Source organism: Lagopus leucura, unplaced genomic scaffold (assembly GCF_019238085.1).
Source record: "Lagopus leucura isolate 7727_CA_CO unplaced genomic scaffold, USGS_WTPT01 Super-Scaffold_100002, whole genome shotgun sequence".
NCBI lineage: Eukaryota > Metazoa > Chordata > Aves > Galliformes > Phasianidae > Lagopus > Lagopus leucura.
This window is the reverse complement of record NW_024962263.1, coordinates 85,962,462-85,981,995: the sequence shown is the minus strand read 5'-3', so window position 1 is coordinate 85,981,995 and position 19,534 is coordinate 85,962,462. Positions and strand designations below refer to the sequence as shown.

Below are 19,534 nucleotides of genomic sequence, written 5' to 3'. Positions count from 1 at the left end.
AGGAAGTTTTTTTTTTTGTTTGTTTGTTTTTTATCATAAAGGTTATGAGGCAGTGGAACAGTTTGCCCAGAGATGGCAGATGGTTGTCCTGTTCTTGGAGACATTCAAGGTCAGATCGGACCATGCTCTGAGCAGTCTGGTCTAGTTGTAGGTGTCCCTGTTAATTGCAGAAGAATTGGACTATGTGGCTTTTAAGTGTCCCTTCCAACTCAAATGACTATGATTCTCAGGTAAGGGCAATTCTGTCTTGCTCAGCTGCTGGATGTGGAAAGAAGACTTACTTGTGCCAGCGGGAATAATAGTTATGCATTCAGATTTAGTGCAGATCATTTCATTTAAGATGTGGAAAATTCAGACCTATGATGGGTCTTATGTCTGATGGTGTCTTTATTGTTATCAGATATTTAGGTACTTTGTTTTCCAGGATAGAATCTACAAGTTCAATTTAGGTTCATTTATCTGATATGTAGCGAATGGAGGAAACTAATTGGGTGAATAATTATATTCTCAAGCAGGATGAAGATTTGTAGGTATAAGCATGTGTCTATTTTACAATGCTGATCTGAGATCCAATTAATATTTTTATTCAATGAAAACAGGAAGAGCCTCAGCAGGAATGAAAATAGTACCATATGGAAATGCACAGAAAAGACACGGATGATCTCAGACATAGGAGGGAATTGGACCCAGCTGTATTGAGACTTAGGTTACAAAATAACTGCAGAAAAGTATCAGCCCTCTCATTTCTAAAAGGACTCTTTACAAACTTGGTCTGAAACGGTATGATTATTGAGGAGTACTTGATTACTGCATTTTGATTGAAGAAAATATAGGTTTTATTCTTCATTATTTAGATAGAAAACCACAGAATCATAGAATGGTCTGGGTTGAAAAGGACCACAATGATCATCTAGTTTCAACCCCCCTGCTATGTGCAGATTTTCCAATCACCAGACCAGGCTGCCCAGAGCCACATCCAGCCTGGCTTTGAATGCCTCCAGGGATGGGGCATCCACAGTCTCTCTGGGCAATCTCTGTCGCCACCCTCTGTGTGAACAACTTCTTCCTAATATCTAACCTAAATCTCCCATCTTATTTTAAAACCATTCCCCCTTGTCCTAGCACTATCAGCTCATGTAAACAGCTGTTTCCCCTCCTGTTTATACACTCCCTTCAGGTACTGGAAGGCCACAATGAGGTCACCCCAGAGCCTTCTCTTCTCCAAGCTAAATAAGCCCAGTTCCCTCAACCTTTCCTCATAGCAGAGGTGCTCCAGCCCACTGATCATCTCAGTGCCCTCCTCTGGACCCGCTCCAAGAGCTCCATGTCCTTCCTGTACTGGGGACTCCAGGCCTGGACACAGTACTACAGATGGAGCCTCACAATAGCCCAGTAGAGGGGGACAGTCACCTCCCTCTCCTTGCTAGCCACCCCTTTTTTAATGCAGCCCTGAACACAGTTGTCCTTCCAGGGTGCAGGCGCACACTGCTGGCTCATGTCCAGCTTCTCATCCACCAGGACCCTGAAGTCCCTCTCCACAGAGCTGCTCTCAAGGAGATTGTCGTTGCTCAGTCCAGTTAGAGAGTTCTCTCAGTTTCTTGTAGCATCAGAATAGTTGTGTTCAACATACATCTTATATACCATTCACTTACAAACAAGAAATTCCTGTTCCTCTAATCAGTTAATTGGCCCTAGCTTCTCCTAGAGAACAGTGCTGAAGGATGAAAGGTTTCTCAAGAGTGACAAGATTAGCAATGCATACAGAAGAACCTACTGTTTATCCCTAGACTCAACTCGCTGTTTGTTTTCTGTGTTACACTCCAGTCTCCCAAGTTTTCACTGTGATACAGTCTATCTAATAGTCTGATAAGCTCTTTGGTGACTCAGTTACATTTTCTTGCACAGGAGATCTTTCCCCAGTTTGTCTAAATACCTGGGATTGACCTGACCTAAGTGCAACACCTTGCACATGGCCTTGTTGAACCTCGTTGGGTTCACATGGGCCCACTTCTCCAGCCTGTCCATGTTCTCTGGATGGCTTCCCTTCCCTCATATGTATTGATCAGACTACTCAGCTTGGTGTCATCTGCAAACTGATTCCATCATCACTCAATTCCATCATCTATGTCACTGATAAAGATGTTGAAGAGCACCAGTCCTAAGACTGACTCTTGGGGGACACTGCTTGTGACTAGCCTCCAACCACAGAATTACCTGAGTTGGAAGGGACTTCAAAGATCATGAATCTCCAACCCCAGTGCCACAGGCAGGGCCACCAACCTCCCCGTTTAATGTTAGACTAGGTTGCCCAGGGCCCAATCCAACCTGGCCTTGAGTATTTCCAGGGATGGGGCATCCACAACCTCTCTGGGCAGCCTGTTCCAGCACCTCACCACCCTCTCTGTGAAGAATTTCCCCTGACATCCAACCTAAATCTTCCCTCCCTCCCTCAACTCAAAAACATTTCCCCCTGTCCTGCAGTTGTCTACCCTTTCAAAGAGTTGAGTCCCTTTCTGTTTATAGGCTCCCTTTAGGTACTGGAAAGCTGCAATGATGCCACCCTGCAGTCTTCCTCAGACTGAACAAGCCCAGCTCCCTCAGCCTTTTTTTTTGTAGGGGAGGTGCTCCAGCTCTCTGATCATCTTTGTGGCCCTCCTCTGTAGCCTCTCCAACAGCTGTCTGTCTTTCTTGTACTGGGGGCTCCAGACCTGGACACAGTATTCCAGAAAGGGCCTCACAAGAGCAGAGTAGCTCTTGCACAAGAGCACCTCCCTGTCCCTGCTGGCCACCCCTCTTCTGGTGGAGCCCAGTATGCCATTTGCTTTCCAAACTGCATGAGCACACTGCTGGCTCATGTTAAGTTTTTCATTCACCCAGACATAGAACTGGTGAGCAGAACCCATTGGCTGCATCCAGCCAACCACATCTTAATGCATTGAACTGTCCAACTTTCATATCCATACCTCTCTAATTTAGAGAGAAGGATGTGGTGTGATGCCATGTTCTGCTCACAGAAAGAGCATATTTGCAACCATTTTGGAGATATTACTCATGTAAGCTTAAGGAGCTATGAACTCCAGGCACCTCCACAATTTGGTGGTATCTCAGATGCGGTTGTATAATTTGTTTCTGCTCTGCTTCTATTTTGTCTTCTTTTAAAAAAAAAAATTCATACTGTGAAAATATTTCTGGAACACCTTTTTCTGAATTTTTACATGATTAACATTTTGAGGACTACCTCAAAAAGAAGGTCAGAGCTTTAGCAGAGGTGGCAGATTCATGAAGCAGTTGGGAATCAAGACTCTATTCACTATTCTGTACAGACTTTCTGTAAAGGAGAGAGAATTTGTATCAGCAAAAACATTCCGAAGAGAGTTTTTGTTGCAGTTGTTAATGATGCATCCATTCAACAGAAAGAAATAATTCAATCTCCAGAGCTGTAAGGTTTATTCCAGCACTGAGTGTACTTTTAGAAAAAAACTATTCAACTTTCTTGGAAGAGGGGTAATAGTTCCTTCAGTACTGCCAATAGTTCAGCGAGAAAAATAGGTAAATTTGGGTAAGTTCTCACACTTACTAATTTTATTTGTATGGAGTGAGTGGGAGGAAATAAGGATGGCACATTTTCTGAAACAATGGAGAAGAAAATCTAGAGTGAAAGAAGTAAAAATGAGAAAAATAAGGAGAAGGGTGTAAAGAGAAGGAGGAGGAGGAGGAGGAGGAAAATTTCTTCAGAGAGCAATGATTTGGTCATCTTCAATCTTGATGTGGGAAAAACCTGTGGTACAAAACCTGCTGTTTTTTTTTTCACTCATGAAATCCCATGAAGTCTCTGAATTTCATAGTTGCATGAGTGTTCATTTTTGATCCTGTACTGATGTCTTTAATCTTTTAGAATAGGAAATGCTGCCTTTTTTATCCTTTATTTTAGTTGTACCATGTGAGATGTAGACACATCCCAATCTGTGTTGTGCTTTTCAATATGACTGTCATTGTGAATGTAGAACCACATTTGCAAAAGAGCTGAACCATTGCAATTCCATTCTCTTTAACAGGACAAAGTCAAGTTGTAGTGAATTATGAGAACTAAACTTTGAAAGAGAACAGGAGGAAATTTCTCTCTTGGACCACCTCAAACATCTTAGGTAGTTATGTAAGGGAAGATGTTGCCTCTTCAAAAGTTTGTGTTTCATTTGTGTTATGTTGTTTGGTTTGGTTTTTGAGGAAAACCTTTGTTTTCCTCCTTCTATCTCCCTTAAACTCAGTCCTGCTGTCTGCATTGTTAATGAAGATATTAAGCAGTACAGGTCCCAGTACAGATGCCTCAAAAAACCCACTGACCTCCACAAGGGTATTGAGCCATTGACTACACCTCTTAGAATGTGGCCATTTGGCCAATTCCTTATCTGCTAACTAGTCCACCCTTCAAATACATATCTTCCCAATTTAGTGACAAGGATGTTTTGTGAGAGTGTGTCAGTGGCCTTATAGAAGTCTAGGTAGAGGACACCAATTGCCTACCCTTGCCCACTGATGTAGTCACTCTGTCATGAGTCACTGTGTGTCAGATCATGCTGTATCTTCACCTTGGTCATGTTCCCAGGCTTCCTTCTTTTGGAAACAAACTCAGGGACAATAGCTGGAAGACACCCAGGTTTTGTATTCATTTGGGATTGGAAAATTGCCAGGTTGTGCATGAACTGAAAAATATCTTCCTGGTCTGCTAGGTTAGATATATCCATTATGTCTCCAGTGAGTTTGCAAGATCACTTTGGCTTTCAGTCTTCTGGGAAGATGTGAGAATCATACCATGAAAAGGTTTGTATGCTTTTTAAAGGTGCAGCCTTTCTCAGCCTTCTGAGAAGCTGTTTTCTGGTTATCGTTTTCTGTTATCTTTTCCAAATCTAAACACCTGCATACACATTTCAGTTTACAAATGTTACAGAAAAACTTCAGAAGTCATGAGAGTCACCATGTTTGTCTGGCTGTGCATCTTATGCTTGTAAAAAAAAAAAAAACAAACTGTATTGTAACCATTTGAACTAAGAATGAAAAGAATGACCTTCAGAAACATTCATCTCCTTTTATATCTATTAAATAATTTCCATAGAGTGCCTCTTCTTGACACCCAGAACAGCTAAGGGTTATGTATCTCTGAGATTATTTCAGCGTCAGATATTTCAGATGCTTCAGCTAGAAGAACTGAAAATCTTTCCATCTCTAGCTGCTCATATAATTTAAAAACAGATTGAAAAATGTTACTACTTGACTCTGAGACTAAATTAAACCATGTTTCCAAGGTTTCTCATTGCCTTTGAGAAAAGAATATAAGTGCTCATATCCTTATTAGGGTCCTAATTTTTCTGCCCTTTCCTTTGCCAACCTCTCTTCGACAACAATAAAGCATGTCTACTTTCATTTTACTCTGCTGTTCATCATTCCACTACCTGCTCTTCTTCACCTCTAACTTGTCTGAAATGGAAGAAAATGGCTGATTGCTTTAAGAGTATGGATATGGGACCAAATTAAAGACAGCACTGCTACCTTGGTGAGCGTGAAAGGGCAAGAACCCCTGAGGTGAGTGTAAAAGGAGATGTAAAGAGTGCTAGTTGGTGTAATTGTCAAAGAGCTGCAGGGATGCAGGGCCTGGAGCTTTTATGGCCTATAGAGGCACAAGGTTCTGCAGAAAAAAAGGTGATCTGATGAAAAGGTACAAGAAGATAGAAGTATAAAAATGATCAAGGTTGTGGCTTACCTGGATCCAAATGAAAGCCTTGCATCAAAGGTATCAAGAGCCAAGTATATGCTTTGATTCAGTAACACGCTGAAGTATGGGAGCTCTTTTCTTAAATTTAGGGTTTGAATGCCAAAAGGTATTATATCTTCCACATTTTATTCAGGCCCACTTAGTTTGAGAGTTTCCAGCCCTACATCTTGGGCTCAAGATTTCTATTTGGGCTCAGCATGTATTTGTGTTTGATCTTGGGACATGCTAAGCATCTTCAGCAAGATATTGAGATCCTTTGTATACTGTTTGCTTGGATGATAATGAATCACACATATACTCTGTAGGTTTATAAAGCTTAACACAATTTATTGTTACAACAGGATTTTCTGGGAAAAGAATAGAAAAGAGAAAAGATGAGAAAAGAAAAGATGAGAAAAGATGAGAAAGGGAAAGGGAAAGGGGACCACCAAACATTTATAACTGGAAAATTTCCTTTTTTACTTGCCTACTTGTCTCTACAGCCTCACTGTAGGTGGGCAGCTTGCAGTATATCAACTGTGCCCTCAAGCTAGAGATGAGGGCTACATTATTATACTGCAAGGAGGATTTGGATTGCTCTTCTCATTTTCTATTAATTTTAGATCTACCTTCATCAAAAGTTAAAGAGCCTGAGGATAATTCTGTGCTGAGAATTGTGGAAACTTAATGTGATAAAGGAAGTCTGGATAGGAATGTGATAGTTGTGTCTGACTAAACTGCTGTTGTGCCCTGGCACAACAGCTGCAGACATTATGGCAGTTGCTCCCCACTAGACCTGTCAGCTCACTCAGTGTTTCTGTAAGACAAAGCACTGAGGGCTGAGGAAAGCCTTTGTCTTGCCACCTTCACTTATGAGCTGCCCAAGTTGTTCCTTCTGCTGCCAAAAGAGTGGGAAGGAAATGCTGCTAGTGGGAATGGTGATGAAGGTTGGGAAGGAGCACTGACAGCCTACAGTAGTTCCTGTGCGACATCTTCTCACTCCTGTTTTCTGGGGTTCTTTAACACCCTACTGGGACCCTGTGGTAGAGCTGATCACAAAGGTTTCTTTTAAATATCATTCCATTGAAAAAGTATTGTGACTGATGTTTGCAGACGTGTGTGTAGATACTAAAGAAAAATCCAACAAATGAGATGTTCTGAAATAAGCTGTGTTTTACACATTTTTTAATCACTTCAAAATGCAACAGAATGGGAATGATTTTTTTTTTTTTTTTTTTTTTTTTTTTTAATAATAGTGCATTTAATGTAATCACATTTCTTGCTCCTCACACATGGCCCTGCCTTGCTCTGTTCCCTTCAGGAACACCCTGCTCCCACGGGTCTCCCCATGGCAGCCAAGAAGACCAATGGCATACTTGCTTGTATCACAAATAATGAAGTCAGCAGGGGCAGGAAGGTGGTTGTCTACTTTTGAAGGCACTTTTACTTTCACTTTTACAAGGCCACACCTTGAATACTGTGTTAAACTTTGAGCCCCTCATAACAACAAAGACACTGAGGCCCCAGAGCATGTCCAAAGAAGTACAGCAAAGCTGGTGAGGGGTCTGGAGCACAAGTCTTATGAGGACTGGCTGAGGGAACTGGAATTGTTCAGTCTGTTGAAAAGAAGGCTTGGGGGAGACCTTATCACTCTCTACAGTCCCCTGAAAGGAGGTTGCAGTAAGGTGGAGTTTGGCCTCTTCTCTTAGGTAACTAGTTGTAATGGTCTCAAGCTGCTCCAGGGGATGTTCAGGTTGGATATGAGGAAAAATTTCTTCTCAGAAAAAGTGGTTGAGATTTTGTAATGGGCTGCCCAGGGAGGTGGTGAAATTTCTTTCCCTGGAGGTTTTCACAAAAAAGGTAAATGTAGCACATAGGGACATGGCTTAGTGGGCATGCTGGGGATGAGTTGATGGCTGGACTAGATGATCACAGAGGCCTTTTCCAACCTTCATGATTCTGTATCTCTTTCCTCTCTCCTAGGCGGAAAACTGTTACCTTCTCTTATTCTGTCTTCTTTGAATACCATACAGAACCCACCAAAAACAATATGCTATCCAAATCCTATGCAGAATAGACCACAAGGTATAGAGGATGGACACTGCACTATTTGACTAACGCACTTTATAGACCACTTTAGTGAAATACTGTTGACTTGTCAGATACGTAACTGTTTTTTTTGTTGTTGTTGTTTGTTTGTTTTTTTGCCATGAGTGAGGAATATCCTTTTTTGTTTGATGCAGAGTTACAAAATCTTTCATGGCAATGCTTCCAATCTGTCTTACTGATGGGAAAACAGAAATACACCTGAAAGATAGAAAAGTATTGTTTTTTTTTTTAATTTTCATGTTTTCATCATGAAGCTAGTTTGCAGGTCTGCCATTTTTTCAGCCCCCAATATCTGTATAGGAAATAATAGCTTGTAGTTATTTTCTGGCTGATTGTTCAGCAAAATCCTAGGTGCTGTATTTTTCTAGGAGTCATCCTAGATAATTACAGTTGTTTCATCAAACCCTGAAATTCTTCTGGAATATGGTGCAGCTATCTGATACATATTTAGAAGTCCTCATATGGGAATAATCATCAGAAGACAAAAAGGCTTACTAACATTACCAGAGATGGAATATATGTTCTTTCCTGCAGAAAAATAACAAGTTTAAACTCCCCTTATAGCCAATGATGTTACTTCTTGGGTAGAGGTTTGGGGTCTCATGCTATTCTGGTGGTCTCTCTTCCTCATTGTTTTCCAAAACAGTGTGCTGCTGCAGCTCCCTAGCAGCAGTAATTCAACAGAAGTTTTGCTGACAGGGACTGCTGCAGGGCATCTGGTCTGAGAAGCAACAGGAACTCCAGGTTGAATGACAAGACTCAGCACGCAGTCGGTTTGTTTGCAGTATTTACTAGCTTAGGGCTTATTTATTAAAATACAGCCAAAGTCAGGATGCAATTTTAAGCCTTAGAGTTGGTAAGGTATAATTCAAAGTAGGCAGAAGCTATGTAGTTTATCCTGTGGCATTGTTACTGGGCAACTTTTTTTTTTTTCCAGGCTGAAAGAATAACTGGAGAAGTGTAGTTTCTCAGGGCTCCTGATGGGAGTGATCCAGTTTGGTAGAAAGATACATCAGTATTATCCACCAAATTTCTTCTCTCATATTCACCAACCCTTCTTAGCCTAATCTCTATAATGCCACCACTGATGTCAGTGGCAATGGAAGTCAAGTACGCAGCACCTTGGGAGATGAGATGATCTGGCATTAGTCAGAGAGGAGTAAGCAACGGCAGGATGGAGTTCAAGTGTCAGAAGCAAGGCTGGTACCAGCCTTCTCCCTGGTTGTGTTTTTCTTCTGTTTTTGTTGTGAATCCTTTGGGATTAGGCACTGCCTTTTGTAAATCACTAGAGATGACATGATGAGCTCCCTGAAGCAAAAACATTTGATTCACTTAAAACTAAATATTTCCTCTGTGCAATTCAATACGACAGTAACAATTAACAGACGGTGAAACAAACCTCTGCACTTCGCCTGAGCATTAAGTGAGCAGTTAACATCTGAGAGTGACAATGGTTCTCCTGAGAGGAAGTCTGACCACCTCTGCGCTGAGAAGCTGGAAAGTGCCAGTAGCTCTGACTTCTGAAAGGGAGAAGCAAGGCGTGGCTGTATAACCAAGCACGTCCATTAGTAGAGCCAGGCTCCCAAGGGAGGTTCTAACGTCATTGCCCCAGGTGAGTCAGTAGAGGTCATCAGGGATTAATGAGTGTCCTGGCATGGAAAAACAAAGTTAACATTCAAATTATCAGTCATCTTAAAGATGAACAATTCACAAATGGCCAGTGAAAGTGATGATGGCAAATTCATTGCTACTGAGGTGACCTCTGCAGACAGTCTCACAGTGGAGATGAGATTTGGACTGGTACAGACTGCCTACGTAAATAATGCTGGTCCTGCAGATGGGAAGGATCCAAGTCCTATAAATCATTCAGAAATTTACTGAGTTTCTCCTAAAAACAAATTGGCTTTTTCATCCCTGCTTCTACTAGGGGAAAGTTTCACAGCCTTGTTCATTTGCCAGCTACATCTTGTTTCTAAATTGCATTTATTCATGGACAGTTATATGTAGCTGTTCTTGTGCCAATTTTGTACTTTCTTGTACCTTACTCTCCTTCCTTCCTGATGTTTTTCCTTTCAGTGTATTAATAGATACAGAGGGGATCTGACTGCTGTGTTTTGCTGAGCTGTGTGCCAAGTTCCTTTAGATCTTTTCTTGAAATCAGCTTGCTGTTTCCTCATCTTTCCTTTGTAGCACCTGTTCCTCATTACCCAGCAATTTTCCATGGTATTCCTACTTTACTAAAGTCTAAATAAGCTTTTCTGCACTGTTCTTATTTAAAAATAACATCCAATAATAACAGCAAAAAAAAAAAAAAAAAAAAAAAAAAAACAAGCAATGCTATCATCTGTTTACCATCTGTTTAGAGGGGTACCACCTAGCCTATTTCTCATATGCCAGGCATAGCTAATGGACTGGATATTGGGTTAGATTGGATACTAGGAAAAAGCTCCTTACCAGAAGGTGAAGCAGGCTCCCAGGGCAGTGGTCATGGCCCCAGGCTGCTGGAGTTCAAGAAGCATTTTGACAGTGCTCTCAGACACAGCGTTTGATTTTGGGTGGTTCTGTGTGGAGCCAGTGGTTGGACTCAATGATCCTTATCAATCCTTTTCAACTTGGGATACTCTGTTTCCCCTGTTGCTGGTCAAAGGGATGGAGAAAAGTCAGGAGTGATGGCGTGGTGTTCAAACTGGGAAAAATGGCATGGAATGTAGGGGGTGTTTTAATGTTTGGTTTTGTAGTATAGTACCCAAACTGGCAGGAAATCATATTAATTTTCCCCAAGGTGACTCTATTTTGCCAGTGATTGTAACTGGTAATTGACCCCGCACTATTTATTTTGACCCACAAGACATTTTGCAATATTTTTTTCTGTTGTTTTGCTGAGGAGAGTGGTTGAGAGAAAGGTTGGGACTTTGACCCTTAGCCAAGGATAACCCATCACAATTCCATGAGACAAAAATCTAAAAGAATTTCCAGACAGCTATAGGAGGTCATTCTTAGATAAGTATACTGGAAGTAACATGAAGTAACATTATATTAATTCCTCCATACCAAGTACTATCCCACTTCACTGCTGTGGAAATCCACTAATACCATATTGGTGTGATTTTGAAATGCTGGAACTGTGGATAAATTAGTAAGGGTATTTATTTATTTTTTTTTCCAGTTAAATAATGAAAATATGGAAGGTTTTAAAACATAATTCTCGCACTTATTTTGGAAGACATTAACACCAATATAATTCATTCACCTTCCACCATTGTGCAAGAACAGTGTAAGGAATAGAAAGATCACACAGTTAAATGTTTCGGTTGACAGCATTTTTAAGTGGCTGTTGTGTGTTTAGAATTCTGTAAACTGAAGAACAAATGCAGAGTTTTCATTTCCAAGCCTAAAATGGATACCAAAAATTGCCAGAGATCATGCTGGGACTATTTCCAGGTGGACAAGGACCTACAGGATTGATTATGTAGGGTAATGAGAGATTTCCACTGTAAGTTTCCACTGAAGATTTTTTTCTCTCCTCATCAAACCCCTATCTTCAGCTTTTAATCCAAAAGAGAGAGATCTAGGTTGTTCACTACTACATAGCAAGTAAAGATTTTATTGGTAACTGTAACCTCTATAGCTGTTGTTTATTCAGCAATTCAAATAACACAGGGCTTTCTAACAGTTCATTTCCATGTACTGTTGTACGTACTTTCCTGAAGAAGTAATTCAGCTGTCTTAACGTCTTCAGGATAGACCTTTACAATTCTGATTTTTGTGTTTAGAGGCTGAACACAAATCAGGATGAAAATATCTCCAACCACTTGCGAGATAACCCTGTTGTGAGGAATTTATAAATGAACAGACCAAACATACTGTAGGAAGGAAAATGCAAAGAAAGAGGCATTGGCGCTGGCATGGCTTTTCAGCATCTCAGTGGGAGAGCTGCAAATAAACAGTGGTGTCCTGTGCTACACAGGAGCTTATATGCACTGTCTGTTATGCCTTACTTATGAAAGTGCTGACAAGGGAAAATTCTATAAGTTTCTTTCTCTGTTTGGACTGAACTCCTGTTTTCAAACTTTCTGAAGTGTCCTGCATCTTCTGTAATGAGCTGGTGAAACTGCTGGTGTTTTCTTCTCTTTTGTCATCCTTCACTTAAAGTAGGAATCACCTACAGAATAGCAAATAACTAGAACACAACTTCTTTAGATATGATTAAAGCTAATGACAATATGTTGTGTTCCTGTATGGAACAGAATAATGATAATACCTATGTATGAAATGAGTTTTTCCAGGTCTGAGATGAGAACATTTGTTTTCTTTCTGCAGAAGTCTCCTCTTCCCTTATTTTGTATTAAGTATTTGTCTCTCTTTATTTGTCTCTCTGATCAGTGTCTGATCTCACTGCATTTTACCACAGATCTTTCTCAACTCCTCTTTTCCGTACAGAAAGCCAAGATCTTTTTACAACCTTTCCTTATCAGTCACACATTTGGTCTCCATGTCTACTCAGACTGCTGTGAAATAGGATGATCCTGATTAGCAGCAGTATAAATTATGACTGTAGCTAAAATTACACAGCAGAAGAAAAGGTTCAGTATTTCTGAGCATTTCAGTTCTTACAGGGGCTTTTGTTTGTCTATGGATACCTAAGATGTTTTCTCAAAGATTTTTTAAGTCAGGTCAAGCCAACTGTGTAACAGCATGCCATTTCTAATCCTTTCTTCTCAGGTATTACCAGATAAGAGCTGGACTGAAGATTCCATCCAGGATTCCCCACAGGCTGTTTGCTACAATTGCAGAACAGACAGGTAAACTGGTCCCTGAGGACTCTGACATGACTGCAGATGGTGTGGCACAGAGAAGGAGGATGTGTGTGGGGAATGGGTGAAGGATGGCCATGAATTTCTGAGTCTGACCTGGATTTTCTTTATGATCTGTGGCTGCTCTTGACTTCATTCTGGTGTGGGATTTTACTGAGTTAGACTTCAGGTGTACAGCAGTGGTCCAGGAAAGTACTGTGCAATCCAGATATTACTTAGATGTATATGTATATATATTTTTTTTCCTGGAGTTGCAAGATCTGGGGAGCTTTATGAATTGGGCTGGGACTGAAACATTGACAAAACAAAATTGTATACTGTGGGAAAATTGTTCATTCAAAGACAATTCTTCACTTCTTGCTGTAAAAATGTACACAGTATTGTGCAGTGTCTCCCTCATGCCCTATAGAAGTGAGAACATCTAAGTTAATGAACACTAGTGAGTGCTGACAGAAACCTTACCAAATCTATGGCCAAGTTCAGACTGAAGGAAACTGATGCAGACTTGGATTATGATCTTTAGTGTAAAGATATCCACTGATAAAGCGATGTCCTACTGTAGGTCAATTGCAGAGTTTTCCAATAGATGTTCTCCATATATATCTTATAATTTTGACATTTCCAGACACGCATCACAACAATTGCCAAAGCATCAATTAATTTATTACCAGCATAGATTCTGTAAGTACTTGTAAAATTTAAACTGAATTTTCTCTGCTGGGATTCCATGTCAGAAAATCAGTGGAAATTCATGCCCTCTTATTTTATCTATGATTTTCCTTGCTGACAGTGGAAGAAGTTGTTTCGCTATTCTATGAGATTCCTGGATGAAAATTGTGTCAGTGTTAATGACAGCTTGTACAGAAAAACCAATAGACTCCTTTTCAGTATTGCTCTGAGAGGACAAAAAACTGTGAATGCAAGATTGATGAGTTCTTCAGTTTGAATATTACATCAAACATAAAAACGCATTTTTTATTATTTTATTACTTTTTACATTTGAACTGATCCAATTAAACATTCTTTCGTGGATTAAATATTCACATCCTTTAATATTTTTTTCCAATTTGAAAGTCTGGTTCAATTAACTAAGATTTAATAATATACTGAAATATAAAGTAATTATGGAAACTGTATTTTTATAAAATACAAATAATTATAAAAAATCCAAAGTTGTCTGAAAAAAAAAAAAAAAAGATTCAAGAACTCAAACTCTGAGTAAAGAAATTATTTCTGAAAAAAAAAAAAAAAAATCTACCTCAGTTTGATATACCTTTTTGTATGAAAAATCCTTAAGGAAGTAAGAAAATGATTTTTCATTTTGTTCTAGTGTTCCTTCATTCTCTGTAAATATCCTAAATTTTCAGCAGATTCTGGCATAAGCAGTCTAGAACTAAAATTCTGGAGGCTGGTGGCCCTGCCTGAGGCAGGGGGGTTGGAACCTGATGATCCTTGGGGTCCCTTCCAATCTAAGCCATTCTATGATTCTATGAAATATAGCTAAAACTTTTCTTTGTATGGAAGAAAAAAACAAAAAAACCAAAAACCCAGCAACACAAAGAAACAATCAAAAAAACCCACACTCCTGTTCTGTATTGCACTAAGAATGGCAATTTTATGTAAAGAAAAAACTGAACCGTTTTCTCCCTTTCTGTTTTAGTCATGTCAGTATTTTCTTTTGCCTGATACACCTCAGTGTTCTGTTTCCTTTCACTTCTTCTCAAAACAATTCATATTAGACATGAATAGCAGAGAGGCGAGGCAGGCAGTGTGGTTACAGAATTAGCTGCTGACTTGCACAGTGCTAATGAAATCCAGACTGGAGTTTAATAGCTTTATAGAGCTAACATCAAGACAGGGGGTTAAAGCTTTAAATGTTTTCTTCTTGGCTATTTATGCAAGTACTTAATTGATTTCATAGGTCTGTGAGAGAGCATTATTTAATGGGACTGAATTTAATGGCAAGGAAGCTGTAATATTCTTCTAATTCTTATGCCAATGAACACTCTCTGAGTTTGGGCATAGCTGGGATAGGAGGTAATTAAATTTCTTCTAGTGTTTCCTACCATAGCAGTATTATACTAATACAGGGTGGCATTATACAGAATCACAGAGTCATAGAATTATTTGGGTTGGAAGAAACCTCAAAGATTACACAGTTCCAACCCCCCTGGCATAGGCTGGGCTGCCAAACCAGTAAATCAGGCACTAGATCAGGCTGTCCAGCAACCTGTCCAACCTGGCCTTGAGCGTTTCCAGGGATGGGACATTTACATAGTGAATAAACTCCTAATTCGCCAAAAAGAATGGAGGCAAAAGTAGTTGAGTTTGGTGTAAACAAAATCTTTTTGATCTTTTCCTTATCGGGTTCTTAGCATCATGAGAACTAAGTAAAACTTCCTAGAAATCATTAGTAGTAATATTTTTCTTCCAGTGCATGCAACATTTTTAATTAACTTCTGTGGGATTTGCAATAAAACTATTAGAACTGACAGCATTAGCAATGTTTAGTTTGCAACCTGCTAGGTATTTTCAGATGCATGATCAGAAAAGACATAATTCTCAAGAATTCAGCAAAAGTGAAGCCACTGTGTAGCAGTTGCCAGCATGCCCAGGGCAGAACTAGCAACGCGTACAGGAGTTCTAATGAGCTACCACATGGTCCGTAAGTCTGCTGCATCCTGACTATGTTGTAAGAAAAGAATGAGCTATGTACACCAGCTAAAACAGTAGAAAAGTGTGCTGAGGACCAGTATCCCTTATATCTTGGCATTGTAGATCATTAAGGCTGCACATTATCTTGTGTTGACTCAGACTGTAGCATATACGTATATGCATGTAAATATAAATACATAAAAGTATATACAATTATTTAATTACATAATTACATCAATCATTAGAGCAGGGAGGGAGCTTAACACATCAGACCCCGCGGGGGGGGTCTCGCAGTTTCGCAGTTGCTGACAACACCTCTCACCATTGTTAGTCACAGAATCACAGAATTGCAGGGGTTGGAAGGGACCTCAAGAGATCATTGAATTCAACCCCTCTGCCATATCAGGTTCCCTAGAATAGGTTGCACAGATAGGTGTCCGGGCAGGTCTTGAATATCTCCATAGAAGGAAACTTCACAACCTCTCTGGGCAACCTGTTCCAGTGCTCCATCACCCTTACTGTAAATAAGTTCTTCTGCATGTTAGCATGGTACTTCCTTTGTTCAAGTTTTAGGCCTTCAATTCTTGTCCTATTGCTATGCACCACCAAGAAAAGAGTGCAGTGCATTTCCTTAAAAACAAAAGTAGCCTGGTGACTAGTGACTTCCTCAGTGCTGAAGAGGAGAAAGGGAACAAGGCTGGCTGAGCACAGCCTTTGGTTTCTTTCATGTTGGCTTTGAAATCCCATGAGATTTAGCTTCATGTCTCTGAATAGGCATCATGACTGATGGAGCCTGCTTTTAGCTTATGAAGAGCAAGCTATGCTTACTACTTTTTCTTGGCATGGAAACTTTATCAGTTTCAGCGTCAGTTCTGAAGGGCTGAGCTGATGTAGATGTGTCTTAAAGCCAAACTCTAAAAGCGCTTTTTTGAGTGGATTTTTTTTTTTTTTCATCAGAGTGGTTTATTAAAATTGTGGTACAATGATGTTCACCTGCAGCATACATTAGGCTGAATGTGAAAAGCAGACAAAGGATCTGGGAAAGTGAAAGCAGCATCTCATAGCAGCATATTGGTATAATTCACTCATTGGCTGAGTTATTTTGTGATAGGCTAAATGTCTTCCAGAGGAGTTTGAACTATTGTATAAATTTTAGCACAGGAATTCGGAGAAATATGAACATGCATTGTTTTCTAAGCTATAGGTAGAGGATACAAGGAGCTTATCTTTAATATATTTTTAAAACATTTTTATTTTAGAATTTGCCTATGAGCACGCAAGATCATTGGTGAGTGGAAGAAATAATAATGGTCTGAAGCATTTAAGATTAGCTGTTTTTATCTTAATTTCCTGTACCATGGAAGAGTGGAGAGCAGTGGAGACCGGATTAATACAGGTGGAGGTTTCTTAAAAAAGGTGATGTGTTGGGGTAAACAGAGGAAGTTGAATTACATTGTTGAAGAAGCCAATGAAGACAAATCTCAATAAATGTTTATTTTTGAGTTTTCTCTGCAGTGTTTTGCAGTAGTATACATGCCACCTGGATGTATTACTTTTTGGAAGGAGACATATTCTTTATTAGTGAAATTTGCAGCAAGATTTTGCTATATGAACTGTTTTTAGATCTCCTGTATCTTATTCTCATACACTATAGCAATGAGTAGCTGTTTACCTTTTTATGTTACAGATAAGGGTAAAATATTATGTGAACATTAGGAAAGAATTACTTAGCATAGTTTATATCTAAAGAAATTACTTAGGACTTCAATTTGAGTCCAGATTTCCTTTGCTTCTCCCCTGCAGAATCACCACATTACCTGTTTTCAAGAAGACTTTCTAAGCAGACAAATATTTTTGGCAACTTGTTCTGAAAATATGAAAAATAATAGAAAGTGTTTAAGATAAGTTGTTACCTATCAGTCTAATCTTTAGTAGACTGTAGCAGTATTATACCTAATTTTACTCTGTTAAACTGGGCTATTTGCTAAGTACAGAAAGCCAAAGAGAGACAAGGAATGTGCATTTCTTTGTTAGTTATCTCCAACAAGGCAATGGAGACAAGATATGATATTACACATTAGATCTTTTGATGCTGTAGAGATGTTTCATGCACATCTGGTTTGAGGATTTCTTATAAAATGGTATAACTGACATTAAGTGTCAAGGAAAAATTAACGGTATATAAATGGGACGTGAGGAAAGGAAACTGGAAGAGAATATGAGAAAATAAAGGACATTACTGCAACCTGTGCCTGAATTTTTCTAGACCAGTTCCTGGTCCACTATTATGAATACATGCAAGATAATTTTGCTTTTTTCTATAAATTAAATGTTAATTCTGTGACTATCTCAGACCTAAGGTCAAGGGCCAACTATATTTATAATATGTCCCTTGGCCAACTATTTATGTCTGTTTTTAATAGACAATTACTGATCCTTATTTCTTTGTTACTGTTTGGACATTTCAAAGAAATTTCCACTGAAGGAGTTTTGCATTAACTTTTAAAGAAAAAACCTTCTCTTATAAAGTGTTTCTTAATACACTCAAAACAGGCATTTGTATTCTGTTGCTCATTAGAGCATGAAGAAACAGCACCGTGACTTGTGGAATAGTGTGAAATTGCAGTCATTAGTTTCAGTAATTTTTTGAAAGACAATTTCTACCTCCATTAAGTGAAGATAAGTTTACTGCTTTTGAAACATGAGAAAGGAGGCTAGAGATTCAAATTTTAGCAAAAATATGTTTTTATTTTCAAGGCTTGCCAAATTAATCTGAAATAAATACATATTTTATATGTAAAATAAAGCATACCTGACAAATATGGATTTTATCTAAAGAGGATCTTGTTATTAGAAGAGTTGCTTTGGGGATTGGTTGTTTTACAAACCTTTATTACCTTTGAGACATTAAAAGACACTCCAAAATTTTAAGAATTGGTATCAGAGAATTATAAAAAGATTTGGATTGGAAGGGTCATTAAAGATCATCTAGTTAAACACCCCCTGCCATAAGCAGGGTTACCACCCATCAGATCACGCCATCCAGGGCCCTATTCAACCTGGCCTTCAGTTTAGGGATGGGACACTCACAGCTTTGTGGCCCTCTGCCAGACACACTCCAACAGCTTCACTTCTTCTTTTAAAACTAGAGAGAGGGGTAAAGATAGAGATGGACAATTATTTCCCTTACTCTTGTGTCAAGCTTCTTATCTGCCAGAACCCCTAAGTCCTTCTCTATTGGGAGATACATGAACAAAACAGAATTCAGTGATACACAGTAAACGAGAAGAATGTTTATCTGCACACAAGAAAAAGAGGAAGAAGCAAAAGATATCCTTGACATACATGCTAGTTCTGAGTGTATGTCTTGTTGCTTTTCCAATCAAAGGTTTACGTTATGGCTCAAAGTATACAAATTGGAAAGGAACATTTGTGACTGGGAAGTTTTGCCTTGCGGACTGAAATATATCTGTGTATTCTTCCCTTCCTTCTTGCCAGAAGCTGGGACATATAAAGTGGATGGCAGAGAAGCAATGTGATAGACCACTGTATTGGAGCTGCTGAACAGCATCTGAAATTGAGATGAACTGAGCACAAACTGACCATGATCAGAAAAGGATGCCATAACTGGAAAGGGTTTGTAAGCACCAATACATGCCACAGGGTCCTTTTCCCTGGACAGTATGTCTGAGGAAAAAAAAATCATCATCAGAACCCACTTGAAGATCTGGTAAAAATAGAAATCTGTTCTTCAGATGCAGAGTCCAACTGTGCAAGTCCTTCAATATCCATCACCACCATCTTAAACTTTGAATAGTTCTTTTCACTGATTCAGTGAGTAATTGCATCCAGGCAATTGTTTCTTCCTGCTCTGTACTGAAGCAAAAAAAAAACCAAAAAACCAAAACAAAAAAATCTTATTGTGATGTCCTTTACTTTCTTTCTCATCTGAATTAATATTTCAAATAAATATATAGAATACCTGCTACACAATTAAAACAAGCAAATTTTTGCTAAACTAAGTTTCTGAAGTTATTTTTAGAAGTGAATCCTGTAACTGAACTCTTAGGGAACTGTCAGTGGGTTTGAAAAAAGAAGCAAACATTTTTAAGAAAACATTTTAACAAGCAATTTTTAACAAAACAATCTAAGAATGCACTGACAAAACTTTATGCTGTTGATAAGTACTAAACTATTCTATTGTCCCACA

General features: G+C 39.1%; 1 protein-coding gene across 1 annotated transcript in view; it reads left to right on the top strand.

Annotated features, from left to right (window-relative positions):
• Positions 1-19,534, top strand: part of FAM135B (family with sequence similarity 135 member B) — a 120,180-nt gene that overhangs the window by 11,198 nt on the left and 89,448 nt on the right. Inside the window, exon 2 of the mRNA XM_042869670.1 lies at positions 12,578-12,657. Coding sequence (XP_042725604.1) covers positions 12,578-12,657 — 80 coding nt within the window. The remainder of the gene's footprint in view (positions 1-12,577; positions 12,658-19,534) is intronic.